Source organism: Symphalangus syndactylus, chromosome 16 (assembly GCF_028878055.3).
Source record: "Symphalangus syndactylus isolate Jambi chromosome 16, NHGRI_mSymSyn1-v2.1_pri, whole genome shotgun sequence".
Taxonomy (NCBI): Eukaryota; Metazoa; Chordata; class Mammalia; order Primates; family Hylobatidae; genus Symphalangus; species Symphalangus syndactylus.
Window position 1 is genome coordinate 100,761,034 of NC_072438.2, and position 25,188 is coordinate 100,786,221.

Below are 25,188 nucleotides of genomic sequence, written 5' to 3' on the forward strand. Positions count from 1 at the left end.
TCGGCTTTAGCGGGAAGCTGGGGGTCAGGTTCAAGGCTGTGAGGAGCCACTTCAGCCTGGGAATTTGAATTTTTTCTTCAAAAGCGCCTGTCTCCACAAGGGGTTTGTACTGGGGAAAAAACCCACACATGGGATGAGGTGCCCGGCTTCTGTGAGGGTTCTGAGCACTTCGTTTTTCTTCCCTTTAGATTTTGACAACTGTGGACTAAAAGGGTTGCAGGTCCAGTGCCGGAATTCCAGTACCACCCTCCACCAGGCTCCCCACACGTCGACATGGCCCCCACTTGGTGGTCTGGCAGGCGTCGTCGGTTGGGGGCGGCGCCCCGAGGACCCCGAGGCCCTAGCCTTCCCCGGCGCCCCGCGAACGCCCTCCGCGGCCCCAACAGCTGAGCGCCTGGGTCCCTGAGAGGCACGCCAAGAGGGCGGCGCGGGCGGGTGGAACGTCACACATGCGCCGCATCCCGGACGCGCGTGCGCGGCGGCGGCCGAGACTCCGCTTCCCAGGGAGCCGCGCGGCGCGTCCACTTCCGGCAGGCGGCGGGGCCCGGAAGCGGCGCGCGGGGCCGGCGAATCCCGCGGCGCCAGGTCGGAGCGGGGCCGGAGCATGCGGGGCGGCCGGCGGTCTGCGGCGCGCGGCGCATTCGTTCCCCCGCGGCGGTGGCGGCGGCGCGCGGCGGCTCTCCAGTGAGCGGCGGAGCCCGGAGCGGCGGGCTGGGCGCCGGGCGGGCGGGGCCCGCGGCTGAGAGGCGGGCGGGCCGGGGACGCCGGGCGCGGGGCGCGGGGCCGCCATGTGGAGCGGCCGCAGCTCCTTCACCAGCCTGGTGGTGGGCGTGTTCGTGGTCTACGTGGTGCACACCTGCTGGGTCATGTACGGCATCGTCTACACCCGCCCGTGCTCCGGCGACGCCAACTGCATCCAGCCCTACCTGGCGCGGCGGCCCAAGCTGCAGGTGAGTGTCCGCGGGGCCGGGGGCCGGGCGGGTTGGGGTGGGGGGCCTCTCCTCCAGGCCCCAGACGCCGCCGTCCCGTCTCAGTTCGGAGCTGTGGCCGTGCGAGTCGAGATGGAACCTTTCCTGGTCCCCCAGCGGCCAGGTCTTCCGCCCTCCGTCTGGCCGTGGGATGTGAGTGCGTCCTGCGAGGGCCTGGTCGAGCTGACTCGCGACGCCCCCTCCTTTCTAGCTGAGCGTGTACACCACGACGAGGTCCCACCTGGGTGCTGAGAACAACATCGACCTGGTCTTGAATGTGGAAGACTTTGATGTGGAGTCCAAATTTGAAAGGTATGGGCGTAGGACAAAATGCCAGTGAAAGGGAAAACATTACTCATGTTCAGATTGTTTAAAAGTTAGCTTTCTGTACGTAACATGTTTATCTTAGAAAACTAGTATTACTGAATGTCTTGAAGTGGTAGAATATCGTAACTGGAGGCCTATGCGTGTCCTGTAAACATTCAGCCTGGAAGGTGACAGGTGATGAATGTCGTTTAGGAAATAGCTCTCAGCAGAGTCTGATGGCAGTGGAATGTCCTGCAGGGGGAGGCTCCGAAGGAGCAGGGGCCACGCTTGGTGAACCAGTGGAGAGCAGACAGCTCTGCAGTTTCACTACCGGGGCCAACTTGTCTTTTCCTGGTGGAAGTAGTTCGCTTAAGTTACTTGTGAGGGAAAAGGGATGAGGATGGAGGAAGTAATTTTGTAGAAAATCATAAATAAGTGACGTGTGACGTTAGAGTAGATCAATGTCCAAATATGTAGAGTACCTTAAAAATTACATCTGACATGGCCTAATTTTTTTTAATTGAATGAGTATAATTTTAAATATGATTTGCTTCTCACAAGTCGACCACTTCCCTTCATTGCCTGGGAGGTGTCTGAGGAGAGAATAATGAAAGTTTGAGACTCATGCTGGACTCCACGCCATCTAGGCGGCCAGTCCCTGTGGGTAGCTGGAGGCACTGGCAAGCCGGTTTCTGCCTGGCCTCTTTGGGCCTGTGACCTCAAGCCAGTTACTGCCCTCTCTCTGCCTCCATGAAAGAGAGGCCAGAAGTGCTGGCTTGGTCACCAGTCGGTTGTAGCTGCCCACACCTTTCAAAAATGCTCAGGATTCATCTGCATTGGGTTTAATTTCCCAGACATGAATACTGCTTCTTCCATGCCGGGCCCTGTACCAGTTACCAAGGACAGCTAGTGAGGTTTTCCATTTGACCTGGCACAGTGTCAGCTTGGAGGAAGTGGGGAGAATGAGCACTCTAACACAGCTCCCACTCAAGTGTCTCCAAGTGCACATTCCACCAGAGATACACAGCCCTGCACCCCCTGCCTGAAGAGAGACACTTAAGATGTCCTGATGGAGACGTACTCTTCCCTGGGTAGTGAGGAGCCATAGATGCCTTTGTGTTTTTCATTATAACTTTGGCTGTAATTTTTTTTTTTTTTTTTTTTTTTTTTTTTTTTTTTTTGAGATGGAATCTTGCTCTGTTGCCAGGCTGGAGTGCAGTGGCGCAATCTCTGCTCACTGCGACCTCCGGCTCCCGGGTTCAAGCGATTCTCCTGCATTAGCCTCCAAAGTAGCTGAGACTACAGGCGCCGGCCACCACGCCTGGCAAATTTTTTTAGTTTTAGTAGAGATGGGGTTTCACCATGTTGGCTGGGTTGGTCTCAAACTCCTGACCTCGTGATCCGCGCGCCTCGGCCTCCCAAAGTGCTGGGATTACAGGCGTGAGCCGCCGCACCTGGCCAACTGTAAGATTTTTAAGGAGAGGCCAGGCACGGTGACTCATGCCTGTAATCCCAGCAATTTGGGAGGCCAAGGCGGGAGGATCACTTGAGCCCAGCAGTTCGAGACCAGCCTAGGCAATGTGACAAAACCCTATCTCTACAACAGTTTTCAAAGTTAGCTAGGCATGGTGGCATGCCCACCTGTAGTCCCAGCTACTCAGGAGACCGAGGCGGGAGGTCACTTGAGCCCAGGAGGTTGAGGATGCAGTGAGCTATGATTGCACCCTGCACTTTCAGCCTGGTGACAGCGAGACCTCGTCTCAAAAAAGAGACTTTTAAAGAGGAAGAAGAGCTCATGTAACCATAAACAGGTGGAATGTGAGGTTTCTCCATGGGGCTGTAGTATGGATGTTGGGCCCTGGTGTGCGGGTGAAGAGCCAGGCGCTTGGTCCGAGGCCTACAGTTGTAGCAGCTCACCGGGCCTTTCCTCAGCTCATGCTGGATGCCGCACAGTCAGGGCAGACAGGCTTGAAAGTCAGTCCTTTGTGGCTGATCATCTTTTTTATCCTTAAAACTACAACACCCAGAAAAACTACCCACAGTAAATTTCTGAGGCTCTAGTAGTGTGGGCCGAGGCACCTGGAGCCCTCGCAGCTGCTGCCCTTCCCTTCTGTCGCTTCAGAGTTGGGTGATTCAGTGTGTGTGGTCAGCTGGTATCCTGGCCAGGCCCAGAAGCTGCTTTCCGTGTGGCTGCTTCAGCCCTGTGGTCTCAGGTGGGTCATTGACCTCTCAGTCTCCTGAGATGGAGGCAGGAAGTGCGGGCCGTTGTGCTTTCAGTTGTAGGTGCCCACACCTGTGCCGAGTTCTCAGGACACCACCCCCCGCCCCCCCCCCCCCGCCAGGACTCGTAAAGCCCCGGGCAGGTGGGTTTCATTTTTAGTACTTCTGAGCTAAACTTAGTTTATTGAAACAGCTTTATAAAGGTATTTGAATAGTCTCTAGAGACAGAATATAATATGTATGTAGTGGAAATGATTGTTCTGTTTCAGGACAGTTAATGTTTCTGTACCAAAGAAAACGAGAAACAATGGGACGCTGTATGCCTACATCTTCCTCCATCACGCTGGGGTCCTGCCGTGGCACGACGGGAAGCAGGTGCACCTGGTCAGTCCTCTGACCACCTACATGGTCCCCAAGCCGGAAGAAATCAACCTGCTCACTGGGGAGTCTGATACACAGGTGAGGGTCTTCATGGGTTACTGACAACAGGCTGTGCCTCCCCGTCAGAACGGACATGTCTTTCTCCACACAGGCGGGCGATGTCTAGGGCTCCAGTGACTTTGTTGGGAGTAAAGCCAAAAGCCATGGGAATGTGACTGGCGTGCATTTCTGACTTTCAGCTGAATCATATCCATGACTTTGCAGACAAGTTTTATCTAGAATTAGGGACAGTTGAAGTGATCGCTGGCATTCTTTATGCAGAGTCCCTCAGGGAGTGGGCCCTCTCAGTCTCTGGCGGCATCTACTGCACCTGGTGGGATGGAGCGCTGGTCCTGTAGAACTGGCCTGCAGCTTCTCACCAGGAGCTCTGGGGATGAGAGCGGGGCTCATTCTGCATTCTGTGTAAGACTGGACTATTCCTAGATGTTTATTCTAAGAGTGTAACTGGAGATTATGGAAAAGGTAGAGGTACAAGTTGTAGTTTGTACATCTGTAGAAAGGTGTATGCGCAAATGAAAACTGGAAGTCACTTGAGTGATCGTGAACACAGGCCAAGGATAAAGCAAGGGAATTCTGACACCCACCTTTGTGTTGAGTAGAAGGTGAGATAATTTACAAAACAAGGCCGGGCGCAGTGGCTCACGCTTGTAATCCCAGCACTTTGGGAGGCCGAGGCGGGCGGATCACGAGGTCAGGAGATCGAGACCACGGTGAAACCCCGTCTCTACTAAAAATACAGAAAAAAATTAGCCGGGCGTGGTGGCGGGCGCCTGTAGTCCCAGCTACTCGGAGAGGCTGAGACAGGAGAATGGCGTGAACTCGGGAGGCGGAGCTTGCAGTGAGCTGAGATTGCGCCACTGCACTCCAGCCTGGGCGACAGAGCGAGACTCTGTCTCAAAAAAAAAAAAAAAAAAAAAAAAAAAATTTACAAAACAAGGCCGGGCACGGTGGCTTATGCCTGTAATCCCAGCACTTTGGGAGGCCGAGGCAGGTGGATCACCTGAAGTCAGGAGTTCGAGACTAGCCTGGCCAACATGGTGAAACCCTGTCTCTACTAAAAATACAAAAATTAGCTGGACGTGGTGGCATGCGCCTGTAATCCCAGCTACTCGGGAGGCTGAGGGAGGAGAATTGTTTGAACCGGTGAGGTGAGATGATGCCACTGCATTCCAGCCTGGGAGGCTGAGGGAGGAGAATTGTTTGAACCGGTGAGGTGAGATGATGCCACTGCATTCCAGCCTGGGAGACAGAGGGAGACTTTGCCTCAGAAAAATTTACAAAACAAGAAAGATGGCAGCTTTCCAGGAAGAGGCTGTGAAATTGTTCCAGACAGAGAGAAAGAGAGGTGCCTCGGAGTTGATGTGGTTTTGAAAGCCCTGCTAACACCTGCTCCTGCCTCTCCTCAGTTTGCATCTGTGTCTCCTTAGGAACATCCCTCACCTGCCCCTCTCCGTGTCCCCCTCATCTGGGGCCCACATCCCTCCTCACCAGTGTCCTGAAAAGTGGGTGGGGTGATGGGTATGTGGCATGTAGTGCAAGGAGCCTCCCTTGCAGGTAGCAAATGTGAGGAGGTGTGGAAAACCGTTTGTAATGTAAATTATTGCTAAACTGTATCTTTGGGTAGGAAGGGGGTGAGGCAATAGTGTTTACCGTTTGTAGTGTAAATTATTGCTAAACTGTATCTTTGGGTAGGAAGGGGGTGAGGCAATAGTGTTTCCTAGGATGTATCAGATCTGAAACGAGCTAAGATTTCCCTGTCAGTCAGTGTCCCTTACAAGTTTAACTTCATTTAAGAGCCATGCATAATCCTCAGTGTGTCTCCTCCTTTAGGCAGCCCCACACGCTTGGTTTTAGAAGCTGTCTCCCTCTCTCTCCTTACAGCCCACAGGGCTGTGTGAGCTCTGGACTTGCACAGTCTTCTGCCAGGGTCAGGGGGCTGTCACCCTCTCAACTTCTGAGTGGGCCCACTTAGTTTGAGGACCCCAAAAAAGGAATTGGTAAAGTCTGTGACCGCATGTTGCAAAGCGGCACCCCCCTGGCTTCCATGGAGATAAGGATGGGGGGGTGTTTGGCGAGAGTCGGGGAATTGGCAGCTGTGGGGCCGCTGTGCCCTCTCTGCTGGGCTCTCCCCGGTTGTGCCCGTGCGTGGCCATCTGTTCACAAGTTAGGGTGCCAATATGCTGTCCGGGTGTGGTTTTTCCATCTGTGTGGCCATCTGTTCACAGGTTAGGGTGCTGACCCTGCTGTCCCGGGCATAGTTTTGCCCGTCTGTGTGGTCATTCTGTTGACAGGTTAGGGTGCTGACCCTGCTGTTCTGGACATGGTTTTCTGTCCCAGCATTGGCCTCTGTTTTCCTCACTTAACAGCAGATCGAGGCGGAGAAGAAGCCGACGAGCGCCCTGGATGAGCCAGTGTCCCACTGGCGACCGCGGCTGGCACTGAACGTGATGGCGGACAACTTTGTCTTTGACGGGTCCTCCCTGCCTGCCGATGTGCATCGGTACATGAAGATGTAAGTGGGGCCCCAGAGCTGGAGCGCCGGGGGGAGGGTGCTGGGATCCTGGCTGTCCAGAACTCGCCAGCGGGCCACTCCTGCACCCTGGAGTCCCCTCTGTGGCGAGGCACTTGCTGCCCGGGCCTCCCAGCTCTTTCCCACTTCCTCGTTGAGGTTGTGCTGCTACCACAGGGCTGGAAGGGGGAGAAAGGAATTCAAGCTGGAACATCCTGCCGTTTGCTCCTGGCTGGCGAAGGCTTCCATGGAGAGAAAAATGGAAGGCGCTGACGGGAACGGGTTGCTTTGCTCCCCTTGTGATTTTTTAACTTGGCTCGTTTAGATTTACTTAGAAGTTAATCTTTAGATTATTACTTTAGTATCACTTGCCATCAGTTAAATACAATTATTGGAATTCACGTGTTTGGCCACCTGAGCTCACCTCATGTCTCCCATGTGTTGGGGATCCCCCCCAACTCCCGCGCCACAGCTCCGCCTCCCAGGTGGCTGCAGGTGACTCGCCCTTCCAAGTGTAGCGGCCACGTCCTGGGATTGCTCCGTGTCAGTACGCAGAGGGCCCTGGGCTCCACTGTACAGCCGTGTCCCTGTAGTTCCCCCGCTCCTAGTGGCCGTGGAGGCATTTTCCCACCTGTGGCCATCACTTCGTGGGGAGTGGGTCTCACAAACGTGCATATGTTGTCAGGCTCTCTGCTTCCGTCTGGGGAGGCTGTGCACTGGGGTCATTGTGACTGAGAAGCAGTTTAGGGTGGTGCTGGGGGCACTTCTCTGGGGTAAACCCCGTGTCTGGATGTGTTGATTCATGGAAAGGTAAAAGCCTTGGTGCTGACTTTGGAAAGTTGTGCTTTAATCCCAGGATCCAGCTGGGGAAGACCGTGCATTACCTGCCCATCCTGTTCATCGACCAGCTCAGCAACCGCGTGAAGGACCTGATGGTGGGTGACGCCTCTGCCCACTGGTTGTGCAGTTGGCGAGACACTGACCCCAAGACTGGCCCCACAGCCCCCGCACCCTAATGGACCGGTTCATTGCTGACATTTGACACAGAGCTTTTACCCATGCTGGGAAGCACTGCCTTCGAGTGTGTGAGGGCTGTGATGGGAGGGCCCTGGTGGTGCGCTGGGTTTGCTGTTGGCTGGCCGCGGGGTCCTGCTGAGCCTCTGGATTGACACTGGTGAAAGGCCCCTGAAAGATTGTTTATGCAGCACGTAGAGGGCAGCGCTTAGAGGGCAGGTGCATGAGCACCGTGTGAAACAGCGTCTGCGTGTGAGCTCCTAATGTGCCATGTAGATTAATTCACAGTGTCCTGAGCAAACTCCTGCTTTCCCCGCCAGGGCTGGTCCTGCACAGGGAGCCAGAGGAGCGGATGACAGCCCTTCCTCGGAGCTGGAGCCCCCGGGGTGGCCCCTGGCAAGGCGGAAGGCCTGTGCAAATAGAAGTGGCTGCTCTCTGGGCTCTGGCGCCCTGTGGTTACAGGCAGTGACAGCGCCTGCTCTCCCAGGGTTGTTTTGAGAGGAGATGAAATGTGGCCAACCTTTGGCCAGTATTGAGACTCACAGAAGCGGTTAATATTTAATGTCTCTTATTGCACATGAGGCACTGTGCTAAGCACTTTGTGAACCTTTCTATAATTGTGGTGCTGGGAGCTGTGGCGTTGTTTCACGGATGAGGTTATTTGGGGTTCAGAGGTGAACGCTCAGCTGGGGCCCTGCAGGATCGCTGCCGTGCCCTGCCTCCCTGCGAGCCATCGCTGTCACTCCGGACCACCCACTAGGAGCTGGCCACTTCCACTTAAGGCTTTCGGCATCTCTGAGGCGGGCCCTTTCCCCTTTTTTGTTGATGAGGAAACTGAGTCCTGGGGAGAGCAGAGAACTTGATGGCAGAGGGTGCAGCTGCGAAACGGAGAAGCAGGCACCTGGCTGCTTTGATCTCTGCCCAGGCCCTGCTGCCTCCTGCTGACTGCAGCTCTCAGAACAGGCCCTCTGTACAGCTGTTCCCTCAGACCCCTCGCGGTCCCTAACATACTGCCTCCTTCACTTCTGGGGTTACTGATTGCTCCTATACAACCTGCAGGCTGGGGGCTGCGCAGGCAGTGGCTGGCGAGCAGGTCTGGCGCTCCAGCCTCTCCCTGAATAGTTTCTCTGTCAGCTTCTGCAATTCCAACCTCTTTCTCTGTTTGCGGAAGTTTGCTGGTGTGCTGCTGACAAACCTCAGGACAGCAAGTTCTGCTAAAATGCCCCATACAGAGCTGTGTGAGCTGTGGCACCAGCTTGTGGTCACCTCTTGTGAAGCCTCATGCTGCTGACTCCTTGCAGGCGTTCAGGAGATGGTGGACAGGGGCAGGCAGCTGCAGAAGGCTGCCCTGTGTGTCTGTCTGCAGATCTGTCTCGTTAGAGGCCCAGGGCAGGCTTTGCGGCGCAGCTGTGCCAGTGGTGGCCTGCGCTCCAGTAGTTATGGAGACACGTGTGCCGACAGCAGCTTTTCCCCCGAATCACAGTCTCTCTCGTGTCGCTGTTGCTGTGTCTCACTTGGGGCCAGATTTGAGAGTTGCTGTCTTGAGAGAGGAAGCAGGCAGCTGGGATGCAGCAGGTGCAGGAAGTCAGCGCCTTCTGTGGCTGGGCCTAGCACCGCCAGATGGAGGAGGCAGTGACACCCTTCAGACACGCTTGGCAGCTCGAGGGGTGCCTGGAGGCCACCGTCCACGTGCACTGATGCCACTTGGCTGCGTGGGGCGCCCTGACAGCTGCTCTCAGGACAACCTGGCACCTGCTGGTTGTGGCTCTGATTCCACCACACCCTGACACCAGCAGTGCCTGCCATGGCAGGGCAGGTGGATTAGAGCACAGCCCTAGCTGGATGTTCCAGCACCTGGAGGGTGGCGGGTCAGGGTGTGAGGCAGGGCCGGTGGGTTAGAGCACAGCCCTCACTGGATGTTCCAGCACGTGGAGGGTGGCTCGGGTCGGCATGAGACAGGGCAGGTGGGTTAGAGCACAGCCCTCGCTGGATGTTCCAGCACGTGGAGGGTGGCGCTCACCGGGTGTGGTCACTGCCCACGTGCTGTAGGGTGTGGGCTCGCCCTCGTGAACCCATTCCTCACCCTCCTACCTCAGCACCCTGGGACGTGGCCCGAAGCCTGTGTGTGTGAGGCCCCGGCAGGCTGCAGGACTAAGCTCATGGTTCTGAGGCCTACACATCCACCCTGCTGCCCGTGCTAGATTTGTGTTCCAGAAGCTTTCTGTTGTCCCCATGGCCACCCCCTACTCTGTGCTTTAGGCCCTGAGGGCACTTTGCCCATGTGCTGCAGGGCTGTGCTTGGCCCGTGGTCTCCAACTCTTAGGACAGGCCGGGGCTCTGCAGGCCAAGCTCAGTGCTGTATGCTGCGCTGTGGATTCCTAGCAGATGGGTGGCAAGCACCACCTCCGGGGCACCAGAACTTGTGCGGCTTGAAATTGAAGGGGCACGTGCAGCAAAACAGACCAGGCACTGCTAGCACTGCTGAGCTCACGGGGTCCTGGTGGGGGTGGGAACCTCCCTGTGCTGGGACGCAGCACGCTGGGGCCTGAGGCCTGTGGTGACAGAAGGAGGGACCGGGGGATGCTTGCTGGGCCCAGTCATGGCTGACCTGGGGCCACACAGGGATGGGAAGGGGGATGGCAGGGTTGGCGAGGGCTGCCAGGCAGCTGGGCGCAAGGGTATGAGGGCAGGGCCCTCAGTGTGGCTTTCTTCATCAGGTCATAAACCGCTCCACCACCGAGCTGCCCCTCACCGTGTCCTACGACAAGGTCTCGCTGGGGCGGCTGCGCTTCTGGATCCACATGCAGGACGCCGTGTACTCGCTGCAGCAGTTCGGTACGTGCCACACACGGCCGGCGTCTGGGTGAGGCTGCCCTGGAGCCCCTCAGGCGTCCGAGTGTGAATCCTGACACAGGCCAGGGCCTCTGCGCCTCCTGCTGCAGATCCTTGCACAGATGTTAAGTCGGAGGCTCAGCAACGCCTGCCTCACTTCTCCTTGGAGATAACTGGTTGATTGTCTGGAAATTGGCTTTATTAAGAACATAATATGTGAAATGCCATGATTTTGGTCAAATGAACCTTAACTGTTGGAGAGATTTTATTTGTTTTTTTTTTGTTTTTTTTTTTTTGTTTTTTGAGACAGAGTCTCGCTCTGTTGCCCAGGCTGGAGTGCAGTGGCGCAATCTCTGCTTATTGCAGCCTCCGCCCCCTGGATTCAAGCAACTCTCGTTCCTCAGCGCCCCCAGTAGCTAGGATTATAGGCGCGCGCCACCACCCCCGGCTAATTTTTGTATTTTTAGTAGAGATGGAGTTTCACCGTGTTCACCAGGCTGGTCTTGAACTCCTGACTTCAAGTGATCTGCCTGCCTGAGACTCCCAAAGTGCTGGGATTACAGGCATGAGCCACTGCGCCCGGCCTAAATTTTTATATTGAAAACTGTATTTGTAATGTTAGGTAAGATTGATATTGCCTGTTTTATATTGTATGTTTTTTTTCCTTGACAGGGTTTTCAGAGAAAGATGCTGATGAGGTGAAAGGAATTTTTGTAGATACCAACTTATACTTCCTGGCGCTGACCTTCTTTGTCGCAGCGTTCCATGTGAGTCGTCCGCCAGCAGGGCTTGCCTCAGCCACTGGGGGGACTTCCTGGGCCCCGGGCCTCCTTCAGGGTCCCTGGACCTGGGGTTTGTGGGCGCCTTCCAGCCCTGTAGCCCTCAAGCGTCCACTCCCATCACTCAGCAGCCAGCACGCCTGACACCTGGCGACCATTGTCCCAGTGGGCAATTTCTCCCAGTTCTGAAAAGGGAGGGACCATAGAGCTCCGTCCACAGCCTTGGGGACTTGGGCTGTGCTGGCTTTGGGGGCGGTTTTGAAAAGGATCCAGGGTACTCTGAGCAGTGTCCACACCAATGAGATGAATAGGTGCAGGCATCTCACTCTCCCCTGCCCAGGCCCCGACCCCATGCAGAGCCAGGGGTGGAGCTGGGCAGCCTCTGGCAGAAAGTACTTCTCTTGTATACATTCTAACACACTGATTTTAAATGTAAAAAGTCAGTCCTGTGTGTATACAGTAGTTCCCCCTTATCTTCATCCGGTGTGTATATAGTAGTCCCCTTTATCCTCATCTGGTGTGTATACAGTATTCCCCCCATCCTCATCCGGTGTATATACAGTAGTCCTTATCCTCATCCGGTGTGTATACAGTAGTCCCCCCTTATCCTCATCCTGTGTGTATACAGTAGTCCCCCCTTATCCTCATCCGGTGTGTATACAATAGTCCCCCCCTTATCCTCATCCGGTGTGTATACAGTAATCCTCCCTTATCCTCATCTGGTGTGTATACAGTAGTCCCCTGTTATCCTCATCCAGTGTGTATACAGTAGTCCTCCTTATCCTCATCTTGTATGTATACAGTAGTCCCCCCTTATCCTCATCCAGTGTGTATAAGTAGTCCCCCCTTATCCTCATCCAGTGTGTATACAGTAGTCCCCCTTATCCTCATCCGTTGTCTATACAGTAGCCCCCCTTATCCTCATCCGGTATGTATACAGTAGTCCCCCCTTATCCTCATCCGTTGTGTATACAGTAGCCCCCCTTATCCTCATCCGGTGTATATACAGTAGTCCCCCCTTATCCTCATCCGGTGTGTATACAATAGTCCCCCCCTTATCCTCATCCGGTATGTATACAGTAGTCCCCCCTTATCCTCATCTGGTATGTATACAGTAGTCTCCCTTATCCTCAGGGGTATGTTCAAAGACCCTCATTGGATATCTGAAACCAAAACCTAGAAAGACTGGTTTCTTCTGTAAATATATGTATTATACAATGGTTATGATAAAGTTCAGTTTATAAATTAAGCATAGTAAGAGATTACCCACAATAACTGGTAACAGAAACAGGACAGGACGCTGTGATAAAGTTACGTGGGTGTGGTCTCACTCTCAGAATATCTGTCTCATCGCACTGCTCCATGGGTAACCGAATCCACGGACGGGAAACCATGGGTAAAGCAAGGCTGCTGTGCTCTTATTGTCGTCCGTGGAGCTGAGCTGCTAGAGGAGAGCCATCCTTGTGGCTGTTAGGCTGGCCTGTGGTTAGGCGGTACCCAAGAGTGCGGCCGGCACTGGTTCTGAATGCCTGGGAGTTTGGCTGCCAGTCAAGCTAAAACTTTCCAAAGCCGTACTAGAGAATTAAACAATTTTTATTAAAAGGTCAGTGTCTCTGAGGATGAGCTCATGCATGGTTAGGTTTTTGTAAGTTTTTTTTGAGATAGGTCTCACTATGTTGCCCAGGCTGGTCTCAAACCCCTGGGCTTAGGCGGTCCTCCGGCCTTGGCCTTGCAGTAGCTGGGACCACAGGCATGGGCCACCATGCCCAGCCCTTGCGTTTTTAGCACAGTTGAGAGATGAGGCTGCCCTGAGTGGGCACAACCCGAGAGCAGGGGCACCCAGCCAGGCCCACGATCCAGGGGAATCCAGAGCCTCCAATTGCCTGTGGGCCTTTCCAGCAATTCAAGTCAAAGATACGTATTATTTCAGAAGTGCCCCTGCAAAGCCCGCCTGGGCACTCTAGGTTCTGACATGGCAGGCCAGGCGCGTAGAGGCGTGGGTCTCGAGTGTAGACGTCTATCCTGATGCGTCCTGAGGCTGAGCACACCTGCGGTCTCACGGTCACACACAAGACCTCTATCTCTGTCTCACAGGAGATAGAAACAGCAGGAGATGTGAGTTGCTGTCCTGTGTGTTCTCTCTAGCTTCTCTTTGATTTCCTGGCCTTTAAAAATGACATCAGTTTCTGGAAGAAGAAGAAGAGCATGATCGGCATGTCCACCAAGGCAGGTAGGCGCCCCGAGCGTGGCCCTGCTCAGATGCTCTGCCCTGGGGGAGCTCACTGGAGTGTGCGGTAAAGGGCTGCCTGCCTCACTGCTGGCTGCAGACACAGCCCCGGGTGTGTGCTTGGCTCTTGAGAAGCCTCTGAGACCAGGCACCGTAAAGCCCAGGGAGCCATTGCGGCATTTGTGGTGGGACTATCGAGGCTGCGAGGCTCAGGGCCTCCAGAGGCTACACAGCTCAGGGCCTGGCTGCAGACTCTGGTGTGAATGGGGTCTGGGCCTGAACTGTGGAGAGTGAGATGCATGGACCTCTCGAGCCTTCCCAGCTGCTCATGGGCACTGAGCAGGGCTGGGGCCTCACATCCCCTGTTTTGGTTCCCTCACCCTGTTCTCCCGCTGGTGTTTCTTCCCCAACCAGCACAGGCCTGGGCGTGTGGGGCCTGCCAGGTGATGGCAGTTGATAGGCCCGTGGTGCTGTGCCTGGCAGTGGCGGGCGGTGCACAGCTGTTAGATAGGACAGTGGTAGGCCTGCGGTGCTGTGCCCAGCAGTGACAGGCAGTGTGCAGCTGTTAGGTAGGGCAGTCAGGGACCCCTGAGGCCAGCAGCCCAGGCAGGAGGCCTGCCAAGATCTGGGACCAGTGTTCCTAGCCAAGGGTGCCTGCCGTGGTTAAGGGGTCCAAGTGAGTGAGGGGTCCTCCTGACCTTGCAGGGGTGGAGGTTGTCACAGTGGGGTGGGGAGCGGCGGTCCGGACAGGGGCGAGGGGTTGACGGGTGTGAGGACGAGGAGTGGGTGTGTCCTGTTGGTTAGGAGTGAGGAGCATTTGGCTCCAGTATCAGACCCAAACAAGTTGTTTTTCTCACATGGAAAAGACGCCCAAGCAGGTGGCCCTGGCTGCTTGGGGGCCCTGCCATGTTCTGTGTTGTTGTCTCCTAACCCTAATGCCTTTCCCAGCGTCCCGGGTTGGGGTGGCCAGCAGACAGCGGCTGTGGCCATGACTACTGTTTGTCCTGTGGCTCCATGGATCTGGTTCCCCTGCCTGCCCTGGGGGCTTGCGGGAGGAGGAAGACGTGTTGAATAAGCTAGAGTAGTTCTTAAGGTACAGCTGGGGAGGAAACAAATCCAGACTTGAAAAGCCACGCGCTTATCACAGAACTGGCATAAGACCTGCCCGGAAGCAAAGCTGTGCTGGCCCCGTCATCCGACCTCTGCCCACGTTCCATGCTCGTTTGCAAGTGTGGCTCAGACACGTGTTTGTGGAGCTGGTGTGGGGCCAACTGTTCAGTTCAGCAGCCTTCAAAACACTTTCCTAGCTGCTGAATGCTTCATTGTTCTTTTTAAACGGGGTGACGTGGACTGGGGAGTACCTGAAGCTTCTTGGGTGTGGTGGGTTGGGATGGGGGACTGGGGGTATGTGTGTGACTTGGGGGGCACAGGTGGGGTCTGCCCTGGACCCCCTCCCAGCCCAACCATCCTGTCCCCAGTGCTCTGGCGCTGCTTCAGCACCGTGGTCATCTTCCTGTTCCTGCTGGACGAGCAGACGAGCCTGCTGGTGCTGGTCCCGGCAGGTGTTGGAGCTGCCATTGAGGTGAGTCCCAGGCAGTGACCTGAACCGTCTGAGGTCCATGGGCCTCTGTGCACTCAGGAAAGGCTTTCAGCCCCGGGACATGAGACCTTCTGTGGAAGCCTGCGTGCTTGTTCCTGATGGCCTTAGTGTTCTGGAAGCTGTGGGATGGCAGGCAGCAGATGTAAAGGCTTTGAACAAGTGGAGAGCAGGGAAATGGGTGTTCGGGTGGTATCGGCTCATGAGGCCCCGTCCACCAAGCAGAGAGTCCTGAGGCCCCGTCCACCAAGCAGAGAGTCCTGAGGCCCCGTCCACCAAGCAGAGAGTCCTGAGGCCCCGTCCACCAGGCAGAGAGTCCTGAGGCCCCGTCCACCAAGCAGAGAGTCCTGAGGCCCCGTCCACCAAGCAGAGAGTCCTGAGGCCTCGTCCACCAGGCGGAGAGTCCTGAGGCCCCGTCCACCAGGCAGAGTCCTGAGGCCCCGTCCACCAAGCAGAGAGTCCTGAGGCCCCGTCCACCAACCAGAGTCCTGAGGCCCCGTCCACCAACCAGAGTGTGTTCACGTGCTTGAGAAATCCCACCATGTGCAAAGCAGAGGTGTAAACTGTGGGTCCTTGAGAGGCTCGTGCTGTGGCTGGAAATCCGAGCACAGCGGCCAGGTGGGCAGTGATGGAAATCACTCGGTGCCCTGTGGTCCAGCCCTGGTTGTTCGAGAGCTCAGAAAAGCCAGCCAAAAGGGAACCTCGTGGGGCAGGGCCAGCTTGGGAGCAAAACTTGAGGGGGGCTATGGCCTTCAGGGTGAGAGGGCCCAGACATCTGCCTAGCTCCTCCCTGAGGTCTGTGCCACCCCAGTGGGAGCCAGAGTCTGAGGGCCCCGCAGATGGTGGCCCACCTGTGGGTGGGGGCCTGTGCGGCCGTCATGCCTGTAGAGGAGGAGCTGGATTAAATGACGCTGGAGCACCACAGACGGGCCCTCCATAGGTACAAGTCACAGTGCCATGCCCGGCTCGGGCACCAGTCCTGAACTCCGTGGGTGATGCCTTCCAAGGATGCAGCCAGGAGGTGGTGGCTCTCAGAGTGGTCCCAAAACAGGCTCCAGGGCTGCCCGAGTGCCAGGCAGAAGGAGGTGGGGGCTAATTTGGGTGCAGGCAGGGTGGCGTAAAGAACCGCACTCGCATGCTGGTTTTGTTGTCTGCTGGGCGGTGGCTGTGCAGCCCACCTGACCAGGTACACCTGCCGGGTGTGGGTTAGAGGCCCAGGTCCGGCCCCCATCGCTCTGGCCTGAGCTGTGGGAGGGACAGGAAGAGGACAGTGGGCTGGGCGGGGCCGTGGGCAGCAGGTCCTACCCGTTACTGTCTGGGTCATTCATTCGGGGGCTCCTGGCCTTGGAATATTAAAGGCACTATTTCCTGATTTCTCCCCTCAGCTGTGGAAAGTGAAGAAGGCATTGAAGATGACTATTCTTTGGAGAGGCCTGATGCCCGAATTTCAGGTAGGATTTAGTTGTAGTGGCTGAACCCCAAGCCTCTCTGAAGAGTGTGATTTTGCAGCCTGCGCAGAGTAAGGTGGCCATCTGCAGATGAGTCACTGCGCGCCTGTCAGGGGAGCCTCCGTGGTGGAGGCAGCACTGGTTTCTGATCGCAGCCACTCTCTTCACCTGAGGATTCCCCAGTCATATACCTAATTCTGACCCTCTTCAGTGTAGACGGCAGCACTTCTGGGCCTGAGCTGGCCTCTGGGAGACAGGATGCTGGCTGGCCAGCGCGGGTGCTTCGTTTTGGCACCTTGCCCAGAAGGCGCTCCCGAGGCTGGTGCTGAGTGGGGTCCGTACAGTCTTGGCAATCCTCAAGTGAGTGAGCCCCTGCCCTGAGCCGGTGGCTGCCCCAGTGCCTGGGCGCTCATAAGGTCCCTAGGCAGATGAGGGCTGGGGCAGAGCTGGAGTTGAATCTCAGTGCCCACGGATGGACCTTGATTGAGGTGGGGCCCTCAGCAGTCACAGGCTGAGATTTTCCTTGCTGTGGGCTGTGGGAGGCAGGAAGCCTAGCAGATGCAGCGCAGCCACTGTGTTCCACCTTGCCCCGTGGCTCGTGGCTGGCTGGTTCAGAGCGGTGTTGGCTGTGCCTGTGCACTCTGCAGTGTTCTCACTGAAGCAGTGGCACTGAAAACTGAGCCGCCTGAGCGAGGAACAGCAGTGAGGCCGCGTTGCCCCGGCTCGGGCTTGTGGGACCCAGGGCCAGGGTGAGGCAGGAAGGATCCGTGCGGATCCCTGTCCTCTGGGTCCTCTCCTCGCCCGGTAGGGACCTGAGCGCCCTCTGTAGCGAGGCCTGGGTCAGCTCTGCAGCCATTTGTGACGCCCCTTAGTCACAGCTCAGCTGTGCTCAGATCCTCCCTGAGTCTATTAATATCACTGTGTTGAATTTCACAACAGTTTGGCACTTACAGCGAATCTGAGAGGAAGACCGAGGAGTACGATACTCAGGTAAGTCACGTGTGATTCAGGGCACGTGCATGCCAGGCAAATCCAACACCCTCGAAGACGGGGCTCTTACTGTCATTGGTCAGTGCGGAAGTCTCCCCCGCCTTGAGCAGGGATCCCAAGAGCGAACACATAAAACCCAAATTTCTTACTGGGAAGGGCGGGGGCTCGCAGAGACTCATTTCCCAGTCCTTACAGGCACAGCCTACCTGTGTCACCGTATAGTAGGGATATTTTCATCGTTTGTAAGCCATGTTCACCAGGCAGCTGACGCAGGCCATGGTGTCTGCTGTGGTTGCTGGGAACACACTTCCCGTCACCAAGGCCATAATGGCCGCAGCTGCACAGTGGCCTGGAGGAAGGGCCCCAGCAGCACAGGGCGTCACCTTTCCCCATTGCTGTTGGGGGAGCTGAAATTCTCAGTTCAAGTTAATAGAACATTTCTGCACAGGAATGATTTTAGTGTGGTTTAATATTCACCAGCTTATATCTAACTTTCATGGAGTTGTAAAGCTGAAATCAGAATAGATACAGCTGGCGATGTAACTACATTACTTAGTAGGCAGTTTTTTCAGGTTTCTTTCCATTATGTTTATTGATCTGTTGTGGGTTGGTTGGTTTTGACCCACCAGAATTGATCTATTATTGTTTTTTTTTTTTTTTTCTTTTTTTTTTTTTTTTTTTTTTTGAGACGGAGTCTCGCTCTGTTGCCCAGGCTGGAGTGCAGTGGTGCGATCTCGGCTCACTGCAAGCTCCGGCTCCCGGGTTCACGCCATTCTCCTGCCTCAGCCTCCCGAGTAGCTGGGACTACAGGCGCCCGCCAACACGCCCGGCTAATTTTTTGTATTTTTAGTAGAGACGGGGTTTCACCGTGTTAGCCAGGATGGTCTCGATCTCCTGACCTCGTGATCCGCCCGCCTCGGCCTCCCAAAGTGCTGGGATTACAGGCTTGAGCCACCGCGCCCGGCCTGATCTATTATTGTTAACTAGCGCCTGTAGTTACACCCCGGCTCTGGCGTGTGCAGTGCCCTGCCTGTGCCCCTCACGCCACCCCCTGCAGAGCAGCCCTGCCGCCCCGAGTGCCGTAGCTCGTTCTGTGTGTCCCTGTCGGGGTGAGCTCCGTGCAGTGTGTTTACAGCGGCTCGGCGTGTGGGCCCCTAACGGAAGCCATCTTTGTTCCCTGCAGGCCGTGAAGTGCTTGTCATACCTGCTGTACCCTCTGTGTGTTGGGGGCGCCATCTATTCACTCCTGAATATCAGATACAAGAGGTAGGAGGCCGCACGTGCTTCACCTGCTGCGTCTTTCCCCTGAGAAAGCCATTTGGATGACTGAGCTAGAGCAGGGTGCAGCTGGAGGGCAGACCCGGGGCTGGGGCACTTGGGCGAGCGCCTGGGAGGGGTCCTGCCCCTGCAGCTGCACACGGTGGGCTCTGGGCCTCAGTGTCCCCCCTGGTAAGGTGTAGCTGAGAGGACTGACTCCGGCCACCAGGCTTCATGGGAGGCTTGGGCCTGAGCTGAGAGGGGTCCCGGAGCCTCCGGCCTCTGCTGCCCGGACAGGGTGCTGGCCCTGAGCTCAGAGGGGTCCCAGAGTCCCCGGCCTCTGCTGCCCAGGTGGGGTGCTGGCCCTGAGCTCAGAGGGGTCCTGGAGCCCCCGGCCTCTGCTGCCCAGGCAGGGGTGCTCAGCGCTGTCTCCAGCTTGAGAACCAGGCTCAGCACTGCTGCTCTTGCCTGCCGAGCTGCCGGGAGAGCACCTGGGTGTTTTCAGAGGATTTTTAATGAAAGAATTATTTTTCGTCAATTTAATACAGATATTAAGCTATGCGAGAAATGGGACTTCTCTTTTTTCCGTTTCAGCTGGTACTCCTGGTTAATCAACAGCTTCGTCAATGGTGAGTCCATGTGCTTCCCTGCTTCAGTAATAGTGTTTACAGCAGGCACCAATTTAATTGTTCTTGCATCGTAACCCAGTGTGGCAGGCCCCCCTGTGATGTGAGGCTAATCCCTCCGCACCCTGTTCAGGCGCCTGTGTGGTGCCCAGGGCTCCCCCCAGGCTGTGAGCAGATAAAGCCCCGCGTGGCTTCACAACAGTGACTGGTTCTGAGAAACAGGTCCTTGTACAAGCGACAGGGAGTGCATACACCAGACGTGGCAGCCCCTCCATGCCAGGCTGTGTGGTGCAGCCACCTGGTATATGTGTCCATCGCTGATAGAAACGGCATTGTGTGGTGCACGACTGTTGTCTGTTTTCTTCATGGAAACAAGTAAACCTAAGCGTCAAAACAACACCATCCACGTCTGGTTCCTTAGAGCAAATGGAAGCACCAGGCTCCGGTGCACGGCGCGCCCCCTCCTGCCGATGCACTGTGGGGATCCTGCAGGGCCCTGTGCTCAGGGCCACATGTCCTGGGAGGTCCGCCTGCCCCAGGTGGCACCTTCAGCTGCATGGGCTGCTGTGTCCATCCCCTGGCCCCACCAGACCAGCCCCGATCGCAGCTTTGTGGTCTCTTTGGGAAGTGGTCCCGTGAGCATTAAGGGCAAGGGCCTGTCTGGTGCAGAGCCGGTGGGTCCCGCACTGCCGTCCTCCCTGGTGGGAGTCCCACACCTGACCGCTGGGGCAGGACCTGTGGGTCAGGAGGCCGTGTCCTCATAGCCCCAGGGTGCTCCAGTGCTCACTCACTTGACCCCGTGGGCAGCAGTTACACTGATTAATAAATAAAAGAGCTTTGCTCTCCAAAGTTGTCATGGACTCTTGATAAACTTACCAGCCAGAAAGCTGCTTCACACCATGACAGACTCTGAAGTTGTCTGGATAGCTGACCTTGTTTTCTGCCCACTATGCATAGACGTGGCAGCCCGGCCCTCCGCACCTCGTGAGTGCTGTCTGTGCGTAGACGTGGCAGCCCGGCCCTCTGCACCTCGTGAGTGCTGTCTGTCTTTCTGCAGGGGTCTATGCCTTCGGTTTCCTCTTCATGCTGCCCCAGCTGTTTGTGAACTACAAGGTAAGGCGGTGTGTGCTGCCCACAGCCTGGCCCCATCTCCTATGCTGCCCACAGCTGACCTGTGCCTGTCTCTCCTGTTTCAGTTGAAGTCAGTGGCACATCTGCCCTGGAAGGCCTTTACCTACAAGGTGAGTGTGACAGCTGGTGAGGAGTCCCTTCTCTGAGCAGAGCGTGAGCAAGGGCGTCTTCCAGCCAACAGCATTACTGGGGCCATCTCTGCCCAGAGTGCATCTGCAGCTGTCCCTTTCATTGAAAAATATTAAGGAGGCTCCTTTAAAAAAAAGCGAAGAGCTGTAGAGTAACTTCAGACCCAGAAAGACTGGGGTGGTTCTCTCACTTGTCACAGATTTGGTCTTTTTTTCTTTTCTTTTTTTTTTTTTTAGTGTTTATGTTTCTTCTTAGTACATGTGTCAAGACACAGACCCCCTGTGGCCCGGTAACCGGTGCCTGGGGACAATGGATTCAGGCCTCCCAGGCAGGAATGGAACCCCCACGGGCCGTGGCCATTCCCTGCCGGCAGAGCTGTGGAGGCCCCCTTGGCTCCGTGTGGGATTAGAAGTGCCTCAGCACTGCAGGCGGAGCTGAGTTAATGGGACATGATTTGCACTTTTCTGAAGTCAGTTACAAGCTCCCAGAGGAAAGGGCAATGCTCGGGCGGCTCTAACCTTGGCTCTGGTTTCAGGCCGTTCTCTTTGGGTTCCCTGATGTGGGATCCTGGGCGAGACCCGCAGTGTGTCGGGTGCCAGCGGCTGTGGGGAGCCCATGAGGGAACAGAGTGCTGTGTCTCCACTTGCCAGCTTTCTGCTCTTTTCATTGTTGCCGTGAGGAGTTCCAGTTAGTTAGTTCCAAGTATCTGCCGAAAGCTGTTTGCTTGGTTAGGTTACCAAAAACAGTAGGATTCCAGCCCCAGCAACTGGGGTTCACCCTCCTCCTGTCTGGCCCTGCAGGCTTTCAACACCTTCATTGATGACGTCTTTGCCTTCATCATCACCATGCCCACGTCTCACCGGCTGGCCTGCTTCCGGGACGACGTGGTGTTTCTGGTCTACCTGTACCAGCGGTGGTGAGTGCGGCTATGCATGCTCGGCTCTTGGTCCGTCTCAGCGGCGTGGCACTGCTGCTAAGCGGGATGACAGCACCCTGTGCCTGTTTATCCATTTGAGGGAAAAGATAATTTGCAGGTGGTGGTTTTTCCTGTCTTGCCTAAACTTGGGTTCCGGTTGCCCATGGTATGTCCTGGCAAGAAACTGTTCCAGTTCTGTCTCCTCATTGTGCTTTAGAAATGCTCATTTCTATGTGAATTATTGATTAGCCACTGAAAGCAAATTTCTCTCCTGAAGCTATTTACCTATTCACAGTCATTGCTATTGAGCAGAATAGAGACCGTAGCATGGCTAATGCATACTTGGCGCTAGCCTTGAAGTGTCCAGCCGGCAGTCCCGGGGCCCAGGTCTCCAGCGTCGGGAACAGGCTCTGGGCCACTCTTGGGCTGTGTGTCCCTGCAGGGCAGAATGTCACTGGAGAGCTCGCTCACCTCAACGTTGGCCACACCCCTTAAACCAGCCACCCGGGCCTCTGAAGACTTCGTTGTGTTGACCTCCCAGCTTGGCCTTCAGGTTGAAGGCTGACGGCTAAGGAAGAGGCCTTGTGGAATTTTCTAAGCGCAGAGGCTCAGGCCCCACCCCGGGTCTCCCGCTTCCCCTCCAGGCTTACATCTGCCCTCTCTGTCAGCACTTCTAAATGCAGAAGCTCAGGCCCCACCCTGGGCCTCGGAATTTTCTAAATGCAGAAGCTCAGGCCCCACCCTGGGCCTCCCGCCTCCCTCCAGGGCTGACATCTGCCCTCTCAGTCAGCAAAAGCTCCCTCCAGCTCTGCTGTGCCAGGGTAGGAGCCAGGGATCTGGGGCTCCCCTCGGGGGGGGTTGTATCTGGACCACTGCAAGCACTGCCCTCACCTCCAGTCCCGGCCCCAGGGCCTTGTCCAGGGGTGGAAGGAGTGTGTGTCACCCCCAAGGCCTGCTGCCAAGTGTCTCAGAGCCTCCTGGCTGTGTCCTTTCTCTGGCCCTCGAGGTCCCTCTTCACATTTCCCCCCCACCCCCACCCCCGACCAGGAGACCAGCACTCACACACCATGGCTGTGACACTTCCCTGCGCCCTTCTTAGGCCATGGACCCCTTCAGGGCCTGGGGCCATCCTACTAGTGCAGGAGAGGGATCCTCTTCCCCCAGGCCATCCTGGTGGGTCCTGCCTAGGTCCAGGGTGCCAGTCCTTGGGGAGCGCAGTGCTCCCATTCCCGCCCTGTCTCCACACTCAGCCTCACCAGGTGTTTCAGAGCCTCTGTCCCAGCCAGCGTGAGGCTGGCATTGTTCTGCCTGTTTTACCTCTTTGTTTGGATGCAGTTGGCACATCCACACAGTGGCTCATGGCCGCCCTTGCCTAGCTTTCCAGGCCTGGCCGCCGGCTGCCCACCCACCCTGTTGCTGTCTCGTGTGGCCCCTGCACTGGAGCTCCAGCTTGTGTCTCAGCAGGAAGGGCTATTTCCCTATAAGCAACACTCACTCACACGGGGCTTGGTTCCTGTCCCCCGTTCACCATTCTCAGATCCCCCAGTTGGCCTCCTGCCCCCTGCAGAGCTTGAGGTTGTCCAAGCCACGGAGCCCCGGACGCTGCTGCGCCTGGTGTGGTTGTCACACTTCGGGGTCCTGTCTCAACAGTGAGCCCTTCAAGTGGCTCCCAAGTCCTCGCAGGTGGCCCGGGGCGTGCCTGAAACTGTGCTATACTCAGGCTCTGTGTGTTTCTAGCTCCAGACCTGCAAACGGTGTTTGGCCAGGATCACAGGGCCCTTGGTGGGCAGCAGGTCCGTTTCTAAGCTGAAACGCTGTACTTCTGTTCGCGGCCATGTAGAGCTGCCCCTCACACCACAGCTTCCTCATCCATACGTAGGGGTGATGTTGGCAAGGCCTCTGGGGCGCTCAGGATCAAAGGCGGTGGCAGTGTCCTGCCAAGTGTTCACAGCTGATGAGACGCGGTCCCTGAACACGGCGGTTCCTGTTCTGACCACTTGAGTCTATGATTCCACAGTTCCCAGAAGGCAGCCAGTGCAGCCTCTGGGTCCTCCCTTCGGCTGTGGCAGCCGGTGCAGCCTCCAGGTCGTCCCTTCGGCCAAGCTTCCCTTTCCTTGAGAGCAGCGCACTGGCCTGGCCATGCAGAACAAAACACAACTCAGAAATCCCTCCTCAGCCCTCGGCAGTAAAACTTCTGAGGATTTGACTTTTCAGTTAATTTGCTCACTGTGGCAGCTCACTGGAAAATAAATGAAGGATGCCAAGTCCTCCTCTTAGAAAAATAGCCCCCGCAGTGGGCTTTGCTGATGTGCTCGTTTCTGTCGTTGCAGGCTTTATCCTGTGGATAGACGCAGAGTGAACGAGTTCGGGGAGTCCTACGAGGAGAAGGCCGCGCGGGCACCCCACACGGACTGAAGGCCCTGGGCTGCCGCCGGCCAAGTGCAGCTTGAATTGTCAATGAGTATTTTTGGAAGCATTTGGTGGAATTCCTAGACATTGCATTTTCTGTGTTGCCAAAATCCCTTCGGACATTTCTCAGACATCTCCCAAGTTCCCGTCACGTCAGATTTGGAGCTGGTAGCGCTTACGATGCCCCCACGTGTGAACATCTGTCTTGATCACAGAGCTGGGTGCTGCCAGTCGCCTTGAACTGTAGTGGCTGCCGGCACACGAGTGTCCGGGGTTCGGCCATGTCCTCACGCTGGCAGGGGCAGGAGCCCTCGCAGGCAAGGGGGCTGTCGGATTTCCGTTTCAGGTGGTTTTCTAAGTGCTCCTTATGTGAATTTCAAACACATGGAATTCATTCCGCACGGACTCTGGGATCAGAGGCTCTTTCCTCTTTCGTTTGAGAGTTGGTTGTTTTAAAGCTTAATGTATGTTTCTATTTTAAAATAAATTTTTCTGGCTGTGGCATTTTTCTTGACCTGGTATAATGAAAGTATTCCAGATATTTGAGTTTAACCCTTTTCCAGAAAGTAATACATGATATGGATTTATTTATGCATTAAAAGAGCAAATTTAAAGAGCCTTTCCCAAGCCTTTGAGTCATGAGTGTTCTTAAATATGTAGCATCTCAGTTTTTTAAGACTAAATTATTGTACAGAGCCATGACCCATCAGGTCAAGCCTATGTTGCCCTAGGTTGAGGCAGAGAGGGAGAAATGGAATAGAAAGATGGGTGGAGAACTGCTGGACTCGGTGTGTAGTGAAGTTTAATGTTTGTTGAAGTTAGTTTTTGTGGGGTTTGTTGTTCTCAGCTCACAGCAGCCTCCACCTCCCATGTTCATGCGATCGATCCTCTTGCCTCAGCCTCCTGAGTAGCTGCGACTACAAGTGTGTGCCACCACATCCAGCTTTTTTGTATCAATGTTTTTAGTAGAGATGTGGTTTTGCCATGTTGTCCAGGCTGGTCTCGAACTCCTGACCTCAAGTGATTGCCCGCCTCGGCCTTTTGAAGTGCTGGGAGTACAGGCATGAGCCACCACACCTGGCCTCTAAATATATAATCTTTTTTTATTCCTGGTCATTTCCTTGCTCTAAGTCTCCTTTGCGGATAACATCGCTTTTATCCTCGTGTGTTTCTGGAACAGGCTCCCCTCTCATGGGCCTGGCTTCCTCGTGGCTGAGGGGCTTCGGGAGCCCTGCTCAGAGCCCCAAGCCTGCAGGAGGCCTGTTCCATGTGTCTCCACGTAAATGGACGAGACACACTATTCCAGGATGCTCATTCAGGTTGAGAACCAAATCCAGATGCTCTCAGGCCATTCGCAGATGACAGTGAATTTCATGCGTGTCCGTGTGA

General features: G+C 55.8%; 1 protein-coding gene across 2 annotated transcripts; it reads left to right on the forward strand.

Annotated features, from left to right (window-relative positions):
- Positions 1-522: 522 nt before the first annotated feature.
- CLPTM1L (CLPTM1 like) lies at positions 523-24,303 on the forward strand. Of its 2 annotated transcripts, none has more exons than XM_055245536.2 (17): positions 523-950; positions 1,180-1,280; positions 3,764-3,953; positions 6,302-6,447; positions 7,301-7,379; positions 10,176-10,293; positions 10,963-11,057; positions 13,215-13,299; positions 14,775-14,878; positions 16,279-16,344; positions 17,281-17,331; positions 18,515-18,597; positions 19,183-19,217; positions 20,272-20,327; positions 20,411-20,455; positions 21,275-21,390; positions 23,721-24,303. In XM_055245536.2, exons 1-17 carry the CDS (start codon positions 789-791, stop codon positions 23,803-23,805), a joined length of 1,617 nt encoding a protein of 538 aa, XP_055101511.1. In that variant the 5' UTR covers positions 523-788; the 3' UTR covers positions 23,806-24,303. The 2 variants fall into 2 exon arrangements, with proteins under 2 accessions (XP_055101511.1, XP_055101512.1); XM_055245537.2 differs by having other exon boundaries at positions 527-950; positions 6,305-6,447.
- Positions 24,304-25,188: the final 885 nt, after the last annotated feature.